Source organism: Lepidochelys kempii, chromosome 5 (genome assembly GCF_965140265.1).
Source record: "Lepidochelys kempii isolate rLepKem1 chromosome 5, rLepKem1.hap2, whole genome shotgun sequence".
NCBI lineage: Eukaryota > Metazoa > Chordata > Testudines > Cheloniidae > Lepidochelys > Lepidochelys kempii.
The window spans coordinates 36,487,989-36,505,455 of NC_133260.1; the positions used below are offsets into that span (position 1 = coordinate 36,487,989).

General features: G+C 43.7%; 1 protein-coding gene across 2 annotated transcripts in view; it reads left to right on the forward strand.

Annotated features, from left to right (window-relative positions):
• The first annotated feature begins 3,532 nt into the window (after positions 1 to 3,532).
• MAP3K1 (mitogen-activated protein kinase kinase kinase 1) overlaps positions 3,533 to 17,467 on the forward strand; it is a 95,616-nt gene continuing 81,681 nt past the window's right edge. Inside the window, exon 1 of one of the 2 annotated variants that reach the window (XM_073343966.1) lies at positions 3,533 to 4,530. In XM_073343966.1, coding sequence (XP_073200067.1) covers positions 4,094 to 4,530 — 437 coding nt within the window. In that variant the 5' untranslated portion in view covers positions 3,533 to 4,093. The remainder of the gene's footprint in view (positions 4,531 to 17,467) is intronic. The other variant, XM_073343967.1, reaches the window with a different exon arrangement.

Here is a 17,467-nt window from a genome sequence, read left to right on the forward strand (position 1 = left end):
GCTATTACCAGCAGGAGAGTGAGTTTGTGTGGGGGGGGGGGGGGAGGGTGAGAAAACCTGGATTTGTGCTGGAAATGGCCCAACTTGATGATCACTTTAGATAAGCTATTACCAGCAGGAGAGTGGGGTGGGAGGAGGTATTGTTTTATGGTCTCTGTGTATATAATGTCTTCTGCAGTTTCCACAGTATGCATCCAATGAAGTGAGCTGTAGCTCACGAAAGCTCATGCTCAAATAAATTGGTTAGTCTCTAAGGTGCCACAAGTACTCCTTTTCTTTTCACATATTTTAGTAAATCAACTTTTAACCTACTGTTATTTATTTTCAGAGTATAATTTGTAATAACATAAAATGAAGATGAATGTCTGTACCTCTCAAAGCTTCCTGGGGACATCAGTTGTATGTTGGTGGAATAGGCCTTCTCTTACCTTAGGCTTCTTATATATTTCCAAATAAATCCAAAACGTTGTTGACTTCAGCAGTTACATCAGAGATTAATTTGGACCATAGTACATACATACTGTACTGCATACTTTGATGAAAGCAGGGAGACATAGGAAATGCCCAGTATGTGGCCTGGATGTTGCATTTGACATGCCACTAGAAGAACTAAATAATTCTAATCCAAATATAGATCTGAAACTGCAAGAGAGTGTGCCATTGAGTTTCAAATGTTTCTCCCCTTCTGAATATTTATTTGGTATTAAATACTACAGGCAAAAATATAAACTTCATTCCACAAAATCCCTATATGTTCAGATTTGTAACCATGAATGTAACAAATTTTTGAAGTGAGCTCCAAGAGCAGGTATTTGCACAATATCCGATAAACTGAGCTAGACATAATTAAGCTTTAACAAGTTTCTCTTGCAGAACTATAAAAGTCTACAATAACAACAAGAGCAAGGAAATGTAAATCATTCTCAAATCATGCCCCATTTTCTTAGATTATTTACAACTTCAGTGCAAGACAATTACTGAGATTACAAAACAAGGCTGCAAAAGATCGACATGTCTGTTCCTAGTCTCATAAGACTAAAGTGGTTTTCCGTTCTAGTTGAGATACTTGTATGTAATGCATTGATGTTTACCTGCATGATGCATCCATATCTAGACATTATATAGATATAAAACTTTGTGTATTATAGGCAGATATGGTGGCACCACCTATTATTAAGGTTGCCTGACACTTCCCGTTTTAAGACCCTGTATTCAATACCTTATAATTTTGCCAAATTTTACCGATTTGGGCTTAAATTTTCTATGCCAGGTGTCTGCCTTGAGCTGATATTTTTCAAAAAATGTCAACAAACCAAAGCGGTTCCATTGTTTTTGAAAACAAGGCTAAGGAAAAATAAATTGTTTTGGCCACGTAAAAATATTCTTGTGACCTTTTCTGTCAAAAGCTCTAGCATGCCCAGACTTTGGAGCAGTGACTTGATATTTGGTAGGGGAGTGGCCTTTGTGACAGGGATGTGCCTTTTGTTGTCTCCATGAAAGTCCGCCCAAATCTGGCCAAGTTTTAAGCCATTGAAAAATTGCAGTTAGCACCTACTCAGTAGAGACTTGATAGATCTTTGCAGCTAAATTCCCTGAAGATTCTGTTTGAACTGGGCATGCTCCATCCCAGGACTCAACAGGACTTTACAACCTTAATGTTATTCTAATGTTATTTGAGAGTAAAATATATTACATACCAAAAAATCTATACTAAACGAACATTAAGAGTCCCTACCCTCCCAGGCTCAGACCACCCTCACCCTCTGCTATCCAGTGTGGCTGCTTACTGCTTAGGCCTGGGTGCCAGCAGGGACATTAAGGGTATAAAACTCTCCTGTGCTCTCAGTTCTGTTCCTGGCACCACAGTGGGCCCTGGCAGCCAGCAGGAGCAATTGCATGGAAAGTTCTGCACAGTCCCTGCAGTTCTTGGCTGCAGCATACTCAGCTTAGATGAAATCTTCAGAGAATTTGGTCGCCAAACTATAAGTCTCTACTGAGTGTTTGTGAACTGAGATAGTCAGAGGTTTATAAAGTGGTCACATTTTGGCAGCTTTTCTTAGGGATGACAAAATGCACGTCCCTGACACAAAGGCGCACCCCTCCCTCACCCTGATTCTAGTCTAATTTTAAGTTCCTGCTCTAAAGCTTGGAGGGGCTAGAGCAGTGGTTTTCAACCTTTCTTCATTTGTGGACCCCTGAAAAATTTCAAATGGTGGTGCAGACCCCTTTGGAAATCTTAGACATAATCTGTGGACCCCAGGTGAAAACCTCTGTTCTATGGTAATGATAACCTTTCATGGACCCCTTAGACATAGTCTGTGGACCCTAGTGGTCCACCGACCACAGGTTGAAAACCACTGGGCTAGAGCTTCTCAAAGCAAACTGGCTGTTATTACTTCTTAAAATTGCCAAAACAATGTATTTTTCCCAAACCTCATTCTGAAAAATAGATTAATTGTTTTTGCCAAAAAAATTCCCAAAAATTCAGTGATAGGTAGGCAACCGGCATGGAAAATTTCATCTCAAATGGTTAGTTTGTCAAAGTTATAAACAATTAAAAACAGTGGCAAGAGTTAAGCAACCTCAACTCCAGGTGTGATTACCTGTATTGCCTATAATGTTAAAATGTATATTGGACACTTAAATGTGTAAGATCCGTTATGTGATTATGTTCATCAGCTCTTATTAAAATACCATTGGAAAGTAGGTAATACCCTATATGTACAATAACTTTTAGGCAATTTGTGAAATTTCTGTGTTGGGATAGATGAGTGGAGCCACATACCAATCTTGAAGCTGTAGTCTGAGGTGTAGTGAATGGTCTAATATGTTTAGCATATTATAATGCAAACTACAAAAAATATAAATTGGGATTAGAGCATTCTTGGGAGTTAGTTTCTAAGCATATAGCAAGAGGGGGAAATAGTATCAAATGAAAAGGGGCAATAGATGATTAGGGCCAAATATTGAAAGTGGGAGGCCTGCAAGCAAAAATGAAAATCTGATTGTGTACCAATATCCACATGTGTAAATGGCCAGTTAGGCACCTGAACAGTATGCAAAAATCAAACAAGCATTCAAATATATGGGCAGTTGCACCTGTGCACTTTTCCCTGAAAGCTTCCAGGCTCCCTTTTCTCAACATTTGGCCCTCAGTGCTTGATACTTTATCCACCTTATTTTATAACCTTCAAAATACGCCGCCTGCACTGGCGTTTAGACAGATGTGCCAACTTGCTACATGTAGTCTGTATGTTGTGGGATGATTTTGTTTTCCATTCCATGTGTGTCTGAATCTTCTCTCCTACCCCCACCCTATTTTAACTATCCGAAATGGTCTTGTTAGAGGGGCATTGCACCAAAATCATGAGCTTCTATTTCCCTCCCGCCCCCGCCATTTTTGATACAAACCCACGTTTGTCTATGTTTGGAATATGTTTTTTTGGGGGGGGGGGGATCTTTGTGGTTCACTGCACGTGCTGGGCTGAAAATGTTGTTTGCAGCGTATTTGTAGTCGCGTCGCTCCCAGCATCAGAGAGAGACAAGGTGGGTGAGGAAATGGCTCTTATTGGACTCACGTCTGCCGGTGAGAGGGAAGTTTCGCAGCTGCACGGAGCTCTTCTGCCGGTCTGGGGGAGCGGGGCAAGGCTAGTTTGTGACACAATGTCCAGACTTTCGGGGTGAGCCTCCCACACCCTCCTCCAGGGGCAGAGATCAGCCCCTCGGTCTGCGAGGAGTGGGGGAGGCAGGGGCCGCCCGCCGGTCCCGGACCCACCAGCCCGGGCTCCATCCTCGCATGGGACCCAGAGGCGGCTGGCCCCGCGCTCCCGCCTGACAGGTGCGGGCTCCTCCGGCCCGGCCCCCTCTTCCGAGCCGCGGCACCGCCCGGCGTGGGCACAGCCGAGTCCTGCCACCACCTGCCCGCGGGCGGCATCGAGCGGCCGCTCCCAGCCTCACCTTCCCAGCGGCGCCCCCACGGGCCCCCCGTACGCCTTCTGCGCAGCCCACGCCGCTGGCGCAGGGGCCGGAGCGCGGCTCATCCCCCGCCTCCCTCCCCCGCCGCTCCGGAGCCCGATGTGACCCGCCAGAGAAAATGGCGGCGGCGGCGGGGAATCGCACCTCGTCGTCGGGATTATCCTCGGGCAGCAGCGCGGACGCCGCCGCCGCCGCCGCCTCCGGGAGCCTGCAGAGCGGCGCGGGGAGCGTGCCCGGCAGCGGCGGGGGGCTGCTGCGGGCGGCGGGCGGCGGCTGCCGGGAGCAGCGCTCCGACTGGCGGCGGAAGCAGCTGCGCAAAGTGCGGAGCGTGGAGCTGGACCGGCTGCCCGAGGCGCCGCTCTTCCTGGCCGGCTCGCCGGAGCCCCCCGACCTCTCGCCGCCCCGCTGCCTCGCCGGCGGCTCCGGCCCCGCCAGCCCCGCGTCCTCCCCTGGCCGCTGCGCCGCGCCCCACCAGCCGCTGCCGGACCGGAGCCCCGCGGGAGCCGCCGCCGCTGCCGCCGCCGAGAGGAGGATGGAGCCGTCTCCCCCTGCCGGGTGAGGGGCGCCGGGCTGCGAGCGGGCGGCGGTGCGGACCCCAGCGCCTCACGCGGGCAGATGTTGGGGGCAGAAGGCCCCTGGGAGGGGAGCGGAGCGGAGGCGGGGGAGGCTGCTGCGGGCGGGAGTGGCGGTGAGGCCGGGCACTGCTGGCGGAGCCGGGGACGGAGCTCGCCCGGAGCCTTGCCCGCTGCCGCCGCTCGAGCTTTCGGGCCCCCCCCGGCTGCGCGGAGCCCGAGCCCCGGGAGCCTGGTGCACCACCCAACGGGCAGGTAGCGGGGACGTGCTGCTGGCTGCCGCCCGGGGCCGAGCCTGCTCGTAGAGGCGGTGGGATCTGCGTCGGGGGACGGTGTTACCGGGTGACTGGGGCGGGGTCGTACCCCCGTCAGCCCCCCGTGTTTGTAGGGGAGCTGTCAGGCTGTAAGAGAAGCCGGGCGCGTGGGTGGTGAGTGGCCAGTAGTTTAATGTGGCTGTGTTCAGTGCCTAGTTGGCTTATGCAGGAGGAGCTGCAGGTTAATGGAGCTGAGCTTGTGTTTCCAAGCACTGTAGCCTTGGCACCAATTCTTGCATTTGTGGTGCCTTTGCCCTGCCACCCCGTTTGTGTGTGCTCGGCTCTGGGAGTCCTGGGTCTTAGTTACATGGGAGTCACAGCTGCTGGGGGGGGGGGGGGGGGGTTGATTTATTTCTGCCTGAGCTCTGAGAGGCTTTGAAGTTTGAATTTGCCCTGGTGGTTGAGGACTCAGGACCGGATGTGTCAGCCATTCAATTTCAGTGCAGTTAAACCTTTAACCCTTCCTTCCAGCAGTCTTTCGCTTTGGGTGCAAGAACGATAGCCGAGTGCATTTGAATCTTTTCTTCTAAATCACCCCCTCCGTACTGACCCCCCGCCTAAAAGTGCTTCTGCTTTGTGTAATCTACATAATAATCTCTCTAAAGTCTTAGATTTTTACATTTAAACTACTGGGAAAGTAAAGGCAAATATATTTAAAGTTAAATATTAATAAAAATGAGTCCTTTCTCCTTTGACTTGTTTCACTTGAAATTGCGGAACTGTTTTGTTTTTGCTTAGTAAAAAAAACCCGTGAATATCTGCACTGCAAAAATGTAGAAAGTATGTGTGTTTCTATGTGTTTCAGGGGTTTATACTAGAGAAAACATGTTTGAATGCATCCGATGAAGTGAGCTGTAGCTCACCAATGCTTATGCTCAAATAAATTTGTTAGTCTCTAAGGTGCCAGAAGTACTCCTTTTCATGTTTGAATGGTTGCACGTTGTGTGAGATGATACATTGTGCCCTTGCAATGTTTGTCCTATTCTGTATCCTATTTGGTAAGAGTTGCGATTTTACAGAGCTTTCCAATTAACAGGTATTGTGATGCGAACAGAGGCGCAAGTTCAATGGCTGCAGTGCATTTGATATAATATATATCACCTACACAAAGGCATTCAGAATTAAAGCTACCATGTGCATATTTTAAGATGCCTTCTTATGTGCTTCAGAATACATTGTACTTACTACTTTTAATGTACACTTGCTAGCTTTTAGAGTGTGCATAGGTAAGGGTAATGGTGATGATGGATCTTGTAATCTTGACATAAATTTAACAATTAGTTTCAGAAGGATTGTTATGTGAGGCTTCATGGGTAAATAGTGAATTGCTGTACTTGGTGGTGAAGACTGACTGTTGATAGGTTTACTTTTACAGTTATGTTACAGAGAAAAGGAGCTTTTAGTTAGCCACTTAAGCTTCAAGAAATCTGTCTTTCCCATTTGTGGTAGAAAGATATTAAAGAAAAGATTTCCATTCTAGAGAATGGTTTACTAATATGGCAATCTAAAAATCAACAATTGTTTAGGTATCTAGACCTACTCTGTACTGTTTGTAGACTTTGGTCTATATTTAAGGCAGTGTACATTACTTGACAGTAATATGGCACTAGCAGATGAACCACCAATCTAGCTATAGAAAGATTAATAGGAAAGATGATATATTCACTTTGGCAAGTGACTTGAATTAATTTGATTTTTGTAGCATTCTCTCTAGGATTTTGTCAAGGTATGAAACTAAAATGTACTTTACTTCATGTTATTCCCTCGTATGTAGGCATCACCACTGTAGCAAATATAAACAATTCCATACCACATCAGAGGAAAAATAACTAGTGTAAACAGCATCAAAACATGCCTTTTAAAAACAGTGAAAGATTCTCACAATTTTCAGTGGGACTTACTGCTAGTTGTTATGGGTTCAAGAAGGTAAACATTTGTCGCATCAGGAGATCACATTTATACTGAAATATTGACTCCATCCTTGCTAGCCAATTCCAGATACAAGAATTTCTTTCAGGTAATTCCTGTTCTCTCTTTCAAACACTCTCTTTTGACAGCTTTTCTTGTATTTAAGCACCTACGTTTGCACATGTTGAAGTATGAATATATATGCAATTTGAAGGAAGAAAGGTTTCAAGAACTTTAGTGGCTTATAGCACCATCTCCATAGCTCTAATAATAGAGATGTAACAATTATTTCATCTGAGAGAATATTAAATGTCAAGTGCATTATTCTGTTTAATAGTGCAATGAGATTACACCATAGTTCTGAAATGTTAGTTTCAGTCTCTGATAATTAATTATAAGAGACCTAACTGAAGGATTAATTATACTATAAATTCAGCAATATTGTGTAAACTTCACGTTAAAGACTTCAGTATATTAGGTGCAGTCTTGCCTGTAAACAGGTGTGGGGACCCTCCTTTGTCAGAGTATTTCAATAATTTAAAACAGTTTTTACACCTACTATAGTAATAAAGGAATATAGTAAACTTGAAATCTAGTCAAATACAAAATAATTAAAAATTTCTTTTGTGTACTAGAAATGCCCACAATGTTCTGTGCATATATAAATGGGAATGTGTACACATACTGATTGCCCAGAAAAGCTTAAAATCTAAGAAAGCAAACATATGATGGATGGAGTGAAGTCCATCAAAATACAATATTTTGCATGTATAGTATATAGGGTTTTTTTAATAAATACACTAGTTATACTCTGCTTCCCCTTTACCCATCCATTAGTAGTTAGCAGATACTAGACTTGCTCTTAAGTCCCCCTACCAGCATTTTTGGTATTACAATCACATTTCTTTTTTATAAATAGATTTTTCCTGTTCTATTTCTGTGTGAAAGACCCACATAAAGCAGCAGGATAAACTGGGGAAAGAGTGAAACTGACTCTGCAGTGTGCTATCAAGTACACAAAATAAAAATGTTGTTGTTTCATTAATCTCTCAGTTATATTGTCTTTGGTTTTTGTCAAATAGTAGGTAAAATTTCAGAAAAATTGATTTTTTTTTTGTGTGGTTTTTGATTCATTCTCTAATGTTAATGTGAAATGCAACCTGAACACACAACAATGAAGTTATTTTCCATGTCTCTTGATATCAACTTATTTATACTGTTTATATTTAATACTGAACAAACTTTTATGAATTTAATAGATTATTAATTATAAGGCTTTCTTGGAATTTGGAGAGCTATACAATCTGTTTGGGGCAGGAATCCATGAAAGAACAAGATAGAACTTTTTGACATTTCAAATTTTTTATCAAAATTAAATGCTTCACATACTACCTTCAAAAATCTAACAAAACCTTCCATTATCTTTGTCAGAGTGCTGCATTCCTGAGGTAATACAACCTTTTGTGACACTGGTATGGTTCCCCTATTAGAAGAGGCGGGAAAAGTATATTGTTGCTTTAAGAACTGTAGGGAATCTTTATTATGATTAACTGAAGAGTATTGCTGTAGAAATTTTAAAAAAGCATTTAAAAAAGATACAGAAGTAATGAAACTAGACAGTTTTTCTAGTCAATTGATAAATTCTTGTAGCTTCCATTCCAAGGCAGTTAAAATAAATATTGGGCCAAAAAAGTTAATGCTTTCCTATAGATTTAATATAACTCTTTTACAGTGTTCAGATCAAATAATTACCAACTATTTTCTTATGTTGGCATGGATGACTGGTTAACCAGCTTTCTTCAATACAAGACTTCTAACACTGTCAACCCCATTTTTTATAAAAACAAAAAGCAGGAAGTGCTGCAGTTCAGCTTTCTTCACAGCTCTCCTCTTCATCCAGTATCCACAAGCAATAATTTTTTTTCGCATAGAAGTGTCTTCCATCTAGCACAAACAAAATTTGTTCTAAAAACACACTCATTTTAATATTATAACAAATCTGCCATTTATAGTTGATATCAGATTTCTCAAATGTAAAGAAGGCATGGCCTGCTCCTGGTCTCTCACTACTATGTAGATAAATTACTGATGTCGTTTGTTGGTTTTCTTGTGTTGGTGTATATTATAGCATGATAAAGCCACCTAAAACACACTGGGAAGATTGCTGTCATGGCCATCTAGTAGAGCAGCTCTAGCAGCAGCCTGCCAATTCTAGATCTGCTCCTCGATCCATGACACCTGCCTTGTTTTGTGAATTCCAAAGCAGGACAGAAATATATTATGCTACAGAATACTTTATAGTAAAGAAAGGCTGGGGTGTGTTGAATGGGTTTTCATTGTTAAAACGTAGTTTGGCCAACTGTTCCTGTCTTCCTAAATAAGTGATAATGAAAGGTAGTTATGTTTCATCTTTGCCGTATGTTAAGTTTTCATATATATGGCACCTGCTAACCTGATTCAGCCCTGCAATTGAAGTTAAAATGTATTTGGCATGGTAGGAGCTGCCTGAGTTGGTGAGTGTAAAGAAAGTATAGTTAAAATAACATTTTGACTATTCCAATCAGGTCAATCATGTAGACTATCTTTCACTGATAGTGGCTATTTTAATTATATCCCTAAGAGCTCATAAATAGAAAATCACTTCTCCTCCCATTATCTTAACACTAGCTTTTTTCAGTTGGAAGAGTGAGCAGAAGCAGCATGACAGTGATGAATGCAGTACTGGTAAATTTCATCCTGCTATTACTGCTGAGAGAGCACTATGCAAGTCCAACATAACAGATGCCAGGCTCTCATGATGGGTCATCTCAGACACTGGTTTTAAAATGGAGTGAAGAGGATGTAAGGAGAAAGGAATACATGCAATGCCAAGGCAAATTTAAGTCTCTACTTCTGAATTTAAAATAGGACATGATAATAACTTCATTACCACATTAGAATTTGCAGCTATGAATTTAAGGTTCCAGTGCACAGTAAAAATTAAGTCTTGTGCTTCAAGATTTAAACTGCATGGGATTGAGGAAGGAATTTCTCCTACCTTGTCTGCTGGTTTCCCCCCATCCTCTGTGACCTACAAGGATTTTTATGTATGGGTTGGCTGTGTTGGTCTCTCTCTAAAGCATCAGGTATGCATGCAATTGTTGCTCTGGCACGATGTTGTAGAGGGTTTGATCTGGTATGGGAGTTCCTTTGATCTTATGCAAAGTATACAGATTGTAACTTTAATTTATCTGGAGCTCTTTCAGGGGAGTTACTGGAATTGTAGATTAAATCTTCACTTCTACTGACAGGGGTGTTATCCATTAAGCTGTTTGGCTAAAATAAAACTTGCCTAGGCAGTGCAAATCTCAACAGTGAGAATGCAAAATGTTTTGAAGGTAAATTCAAATCACCTTTAATCATCATTTTTAAGATTTATAGGAGGAGTGAAAAAAGTTACATCTTTCCTGTAACTTTTAGTGTTGTAATGTGTTTGTTACATACATAGCAAAGTTGGGCTATGACTAAGTTTGTTTAAATATTGTGTTTCGTATGTAATTTTAAAAAAATAAAGTTCAAAGTGAGAAGTGCCACACTGCACTGAAATTGTTCTAAGAACTAAAACAAGGGGTTGTGTTTGTAGCAGCAGTGGTGGTGAGGAGTTGGTATGGTTTGAATTTCTGGAGTTCAGAACACAAATATTTGTCTTTTCAGAGAGTCCTCAATCCTCTGTCAGAGCCCATGGTTCATCTTACTTTTGTCCCCTGTCTCAACTTGTACTACTTAAAGTTCTATGATTGTAGCCTCTGTTGTTTTTATCAAGGCAAATTGAACGGGAGTCTCTTAAGAGGTGGTCACTATAGCTTTCCTGTTTGCTGTGGGTCTTGCTGTTAAGTAACATAACCCATATATTTCAATGGGAGTTAGGTGTAGACCAGATTCTTAACTCACTTGCTCTTCCCTCCCTTCCTCTCTTCATCCAGAGGCCGAGCATGTTGCCTCCAGAACACCTTCCATTTCCTGCAAGATCAGAATTGGGAATCTAACAAGGCTGGCTTTAGGGATGGGCCACCCAGGCAACTGTCCGGGGGTGCCATGGTCAAGGGGTTACCATGTGGCAGGACAGAGGTGTGCACTGCCAGTGTAGAGTCAGAAGCTGCTCCCGGCTGGCAGGGTGGATCTGCATGTAGGGGCACCCAGATTTCTCCGTGCTTCCTCCTGGCAGAGGAACATGGTTGGGTGCGAGGGAAGAGGAGGCGAGCAGTGATGCACAGATACTGCCCGTCCCCCCACCTTCCCAGATGTTCCTTTGTGCCCTCTGAGGGGGCATGTGAGGAGCAACGCCAAGTGGTCTGTGCAGCCAGGTCACTTTCTCTCCCTGGGCTAGTGCTTTCCTGTCATCCCCTTATGCATCCCGGGGGGGGAAGTGACCTGGATGCAGGGAGCCCTGTTGTTGCTCCTTGCTCCCTCCCACACAGCCTCTTAGGGATGTGTAGAAGAGCAGGGGGTGGTGAGCAGCAATGCCAACTATTCTGTGCATCCAGGTCAGTTTCCCCACGTGGGTGCAGGTGGGGGATGCAGGGGCTAGGTACAGAGGTTAGGGGCAAAGGGAGCACAGTCCTGGAGTTAACGGTGCAGGAGGGGGAGATGAGGGTTGAAAGGGGCACAGTGCAGGGGTTGGGGTGCAGGAGGGGAGTGCAGGGGGCACAGTTCAGGGGTGAGGGAGTGTGGGGAGCCTTGTGGGGTTGGGGAATGGGGGACATCCATGGGCAGGGGGGGAATGCCGCGCCCATAGGGGTAAGGGCACCAAAATATAAGTTCGCCCAGGGCATCATTTTCCCTTCGGCCGGCCCTGGAATCTAACATGAATATCCTGCATGGTACTACCATGCTTGCTAGAATGTTGCTGTCTCTTAATAGGACTTTTAATTAAGTCATTGTGGGTTTTTTCTTTTGCTTAAGTCTTTAAAAGACTTGCAGTTTTGGGGAATCTTAACACTAGCCAAACAGTTGAGGAAAATTGCTGGCTGCTCAAAAGAGCTGAAAGTCATATCTGAGATAATGGCAACACAACATTTTATTCTAAAACTTGATGTTCAAGAACAATTTAAAACTAGACATGGTTTACTTTCCCCTGAAAGTTGAAATGACACAGTTTTCATTGCATTTAAACTTCCCCAGTCTCTAATTTTTAGTAATTGCTCTTGTTCGTTCATAGATTCCACAGCCAGAAGGCATCAGTGTGATCGTATGACCTCATATGAAACACAGGTCGTAGAACTTCCCCAGAATAATTTCTTTTGAACTAGAGCAAATCTCTTTAAAAAAAAATCCAGTCTTTATTTAAAAATTACCAATGATGGCAAATCCACCACGACCTTGGGTAAATCGTTCTAGTGGTTAAGTACATTCACTGTTAAAAATTTACACCTTTTTGCCAGACAGAATTTGTCTAGTTAAAACTTCCCTTCACTGGAATTTTTATACATTTGGCTGCTTGATTGAAGAATCCATTATCAAATATTTGCTCCCCATGTAGGTACTTCTAGATGGCTATCACCACCCATAACTTTCTCTTTGTTCAGCTAAATAAATTGAGCTCTTTGAGTTTGTCACTGTAAGATCTGTTTTCTAATCCATTAGTCTTTCTCATGGCTCTTCTCTGAACTCTGTCAGTCTAAGGCCTGCTCTACACCTGAAATTTAGCTTAATTTAGCTGTGTCACTCAGGGCTGTGAATAATTTTTCACCCTGAGCACTGTAGTTAGGTTGACCTAATCCAGGGGTCACAAACACGTGGCCTGCCAAGCTCCCCGCAGCCCCCCTGTCTCCTCCCCAGCGCGCCGTGGCCCCAGCCTACCTCCAGGCCAGGGGTGGGCAAACTACGGCTGCTCAGGGCTTTGGATCCTGCCCGCGCATTTGCCAACCCTGTGGTGCTGAGGGCCCCGCACCGCTTCCCTGCGGCCCCGGGGGGAGGGGAAGGGGGAAGGGAAGCAGAGAACTCTGAGCTGTTTTTGCCTGTGGTTACCTCCCCTGAAGCTCCCATTGGCCGGGAATGGGGAAGCGCGGCCACTGGAAGCTTCGGAGGAGGTAATCACAGGCAAAAACAGCTCACAGAGTTCTCTGTTCCCCCTCCCGCCTGGGGCAGCATGGACAGGATACCCACCACTTCCCGGAGCGGAGCGGCACAGGGCTGGGGCCGGGCCAGGGCCAGGGAGCCTACCCTGGCCCTGGTGCGTGACCTTGCCACCCCGAAGCCGCTCAAGATAAGTGGTGCTGGGCCGGAACCTGAACCCCTCCTGTACCCCAACTCCCTGCCCTAAGCCGCCTGCCTGCTCCCCAACCCCCTGCCATACCCTGCACTCCCTTCTGCACCCCAACCCCCTGCCCTGAGCCCCGTGCTGCACCCCGCGGGCAGGGGCAGAGGCAGCAGCCCTCAGGCCAACGTATGAGTCCTCACGTGACCCTCCTGGTGATTCAAGTTTGAGACCCCCTGACCTAACCCCTGATGTGGATGCAATTAGGTTGACAGCAGGAATCTTCCATTTACCAAGCTATTGCTTCTCAGAGAGGTGGATTACCTACAGCAGTGGTCCCCTCATATGGCCCTCCTGTGTAATAAACCTAAGCACTACCTTATGTGGGTCAAACAGATTCTACATATTTTAATAAGATTTAGTTATTGATTTATATTTTAAGTTCAGCTTGTTTCCTATCTATTTAGATAGGTAGTTTTTATGTACAGTGTTATCTGTTTACACAACTAGAAAAAGCCCTTCCATCAATGTAGGAAACATCTACGCTATGGTGCTACAGCTGCAGCAGTGGTGTTGTGCTGCTGTAATATAAGCCATACCCCTACATTGAATGAAATCCTTTTCCAGGAGGCAAAATTGGTAAAAGATCCAGCAAAAAATGTTATCAGTATTGCTAACTTTGATATTAAAAAAAGTCAGTCCCCCAAAATTTGAGGTTTCAAAAAACCATGAAATCACATTTTTTAGTCTTAACTTTTTTTTAAACTCCCACTACTCCTCTGCCTATGTGTATGTGATAACTTCAGGTTGAAAGGTAAACCTTTAGTGCAGTGGTTCTCAACCAGAGATCTGAGGCCCACTGTGGGGGCTGTGAGCAGGTTTCAGGGGGTCTGTCATACAGGGCTGGCATTAGACTTACTGGGGCCCAGGGCAGAAAACGTAAGCCTCACTGCCTGGGGCTGAAGCCCAGAGACCCCAGCCCCCGCCACCCAGGGCTGAAGCCGAAGTCTGAGCAGCTTAGCTTTGCAGGGCTCCCTGTGGCATGGGGCCCCTGGCAATTGTCCGGCTTGCTATCCCCTAATGCTGGCCCTGGCTTTCATATGCAGAAAAACTGTTGTTGTGGCACAAGTAGGCCATGGAGTTTTTTACAGCATGTTGGGGAGGTGGGGGGCTCAGAAAGAAAAAGGTTGAGAACCCCTGCTTTAGTGCACCCCCACCCCACGCAGGTAACCCATTCCAGTGCTTCACCACACTCGTAATGAAATAGTTTTTCCTAATGTCCAACCTAGACCTCCCCGATTGCAACTTGAGACCATTTCATTGCTCTTTGTTCTGTCATCTGCCACCACTGAGAACAACCGAGCTCCATCCTCTTTGGAACCCCTCTTTAGGTAGCTGAAGGCTGCTATCGAATTCCTCCCCCTCCTCCAGACTAAATAAGCCCAGTTTCCTCAGCTTCTCCTCATAAGTCATGTGTCCCAATCCACTAATCATTTTCATTGCCCTCCACTGGACTCTCTCCAATTTGTCCATATCCTTTTGAGGGGGTAGGGGGACAAAGGCAAAACTGGATGCAGTACTCCAGATGTGTCCCCACCGGTGCCATATAGAAGGAAATAATCACTTCCCTATCTGCTGGCAATGCTCCTACTAATGCAGCCCAATATGCCGTTAGCCTTCTTGGCAACAAGGGTACACTGTTGACTCATATCCAGCTTCTTGTCCACTGTAATCCCCAGGTCCTTTTCTGCAGAACTGCCACTTAGCCAGTCAGTCCCCAGCCTGTAGCAGTTCATGGGATTCTTCCATTCTAAGTGCTGGACTCTGCACTTGTCCTTGTTGAAGCTCACCAGATTTCTTTTGGCCCAATCCCCCAATTTGTCTAGGTCACTCTGGACCATATCCCTACCCTCAGGCGTATCTACCTCGCCCCCCAGATTAGTGTCATCTGCAAACTTGCTGAGGGGGTTCTCCCTGACTACTCAGATGGAGTCTCTACTTACTCTCTCCTCACCTATGAAATAGGGGAATTACTATCTTAACTGTCTCCCCTCCTACTTTCCTTTCTTTGACAAAAGGAGGACTGGATAGTAAATAGTTTGAGAACCACTGACTGAATGCATCATGATTCATCCTCACACATAGAAGTTATATTACTTTTTAAGGATGGGAGGTTGCAGCCAACTTTTATCAAAGGCAGTCTCACTTCCACTTACAGGTAGACCAAAGGAAAATGGTGGCCATCTTGCTGGCTTCAGTCTCATTGACAGTAATAGCAGATGGTGACCATTTTGAATATCAGAAAATGTGTGAGTTGACAACCTTTCATATTTTCATGAAACAAGTTAAGAAAAATTATTAGGATAAAATCTCAAGAGGTGGCAATATTGTGTTATCGGCTATGACAATGTTTCTTAAAAACATAGAAACATAGGATGTCATACTAGACTAGAACCATTCCACCTAGTTCAATAGCTTGTCTCTGGCCAGCACCAGATGCTTCGGTGGAAGATGCAAGACAGTAGGTAAATTTGGGATAATCTACTTGCTTTGAAAGTCTCATCCTCATCCCTAATAGTCAAAGATCACCTTAACCCTGAAAAGGTTTCATACTTCTTCTAAAACTCTTCTTTCAGCATTAACTCTTATAACTCTGGAAATTCTTCTGATCTGTATAATCATCCTGTCCTCCTTAGAACCTTGCTAAGATCTTGGACTCAACATTCTGTGGGAATGAGTTTCACGTCTGATTATATATTGTGTGAAAAATTATTTCCTTTTTGTATGTTTTGTATTTGCCACTTTTCATTGAAGTTTCCTTGTTCTTGTGCTATGACATAGGAAGAACGGAAACTGAGTTACTTGTTTTATATCATTTATTGTTTTATACATTGTTACTGTGACCCTCTTATTTGCCTCTGTCTAAAGTAAACAATCCCAGTCTTTTCAGTCGCACCTCGTATGAGGGTTTTTCTATGCCCTTCAATGTTCTTATCATTCTTGTCCTAATCCTCTCTAATTCTGCAGTATCCTTATTATGGTGAGATGACCAATACTGCATACAGTGCTCTAATGAGGGCATATCATTGATTTTCGTAATGGCATTCTATTTTCTTTACCATTTCTCATGCTATTCTAATGCATCCTAAAGTGGTTGGTTTGTTTCCATTACATAGTAAACGGAGGTCTTTTCAGCTTTTCACAATGAGGCACAAGTCCCTTCCCTGAGCTGATAGTTAAAACAGAACCCTATGAGGAGTATGAGCAGTTAATTCCTCCTCTCCCCACCCCCTCCCCATGAATTACTTTTCACTTATTTCCCTCAGACTTATTGTGACTGCCCTGAGGCTTGTTGTGAATCTTTTCTATATGGCCATCATGTCTATATCTTCAGAATTGCCTCTGGCCTGAATTCTGCTCTTTGTGTTTTTAGAATGTTGGGATAGGGCTTGTGTGGGTATACTTTCATCATTATAGAGAAATAAATCTGGTTCACAGAGACATTACTTTGAAAATTGGATTTTTTTTGCACAAATTACAATCTCTAATCCTAGTAGTAATGAAGTGTGTCTGCAGTCTGCTTTCTGAAACCTGGTGTAACCCATACACCTCCTGTGTGTGTTGTTCTGTCCCATCTAGTAGCATCAAGACCATTTAGAAAGAGAGATAAAATGAGTCTGCTCTACAGCCTTAGCTAACAGCTAGTTGGCTTTTAGCTCATGCAGTAAAGGCTTATGCTTTAAGCTTCAGAGACCCCAGGTTCAGTCCCACCCACAGACAACCAGGGTCTGTCAGTGTTACAATGGCATTCTATTTTTTCTAACCAAAAAACTATAAATCACATTGTGAATTATGCTGCTTCCCCTTACTCAGGTGCTATTCACCAGCTATGTATATGGAGGCACACACAATTACTAGTATCTGAAACTTTTAATGAAATGCTTGGTTTATGAAAATGTATTTTGTGATCTCCACCAAGGTTCATTTTATAGGTTAGTGATACAGTCAAACATCTGTCAGAGTTTTTTCTGCTGATGCTACAACTAAGGTAGAAGCCCATAACTCAAGGCAATTACAGAGAGATTAATTTTCTTTCAGTTTGCTTACTTTGTAGTTTGACAGCACTTTATGTGCAGGCTTAGCAGAATTTGATTTTTATTTTTTTTACAACTTTTGACATATATTTTTCTATTACTAATTTAAATGTCCACAGTTATGATATATTTTGGGGGGCAAACAAGGGAGAGGATGTCCAGACAATTTATTTTACTCACAGTAGATGTTCAAAAGTTAGTTTTAAAACACAAATTTTGGACATCACGTGTCAAAACATACAAAGTAAATATCCTTAAATCAAACTCTAGTTCTCAAGAAGCATTTTTCTTTCTTTGCCTATTTATAAATTTCAGTTATTAAAGATGGAAATGTTTGTCCATTTGTGTGTGTGTTGTGAAATCAATGTT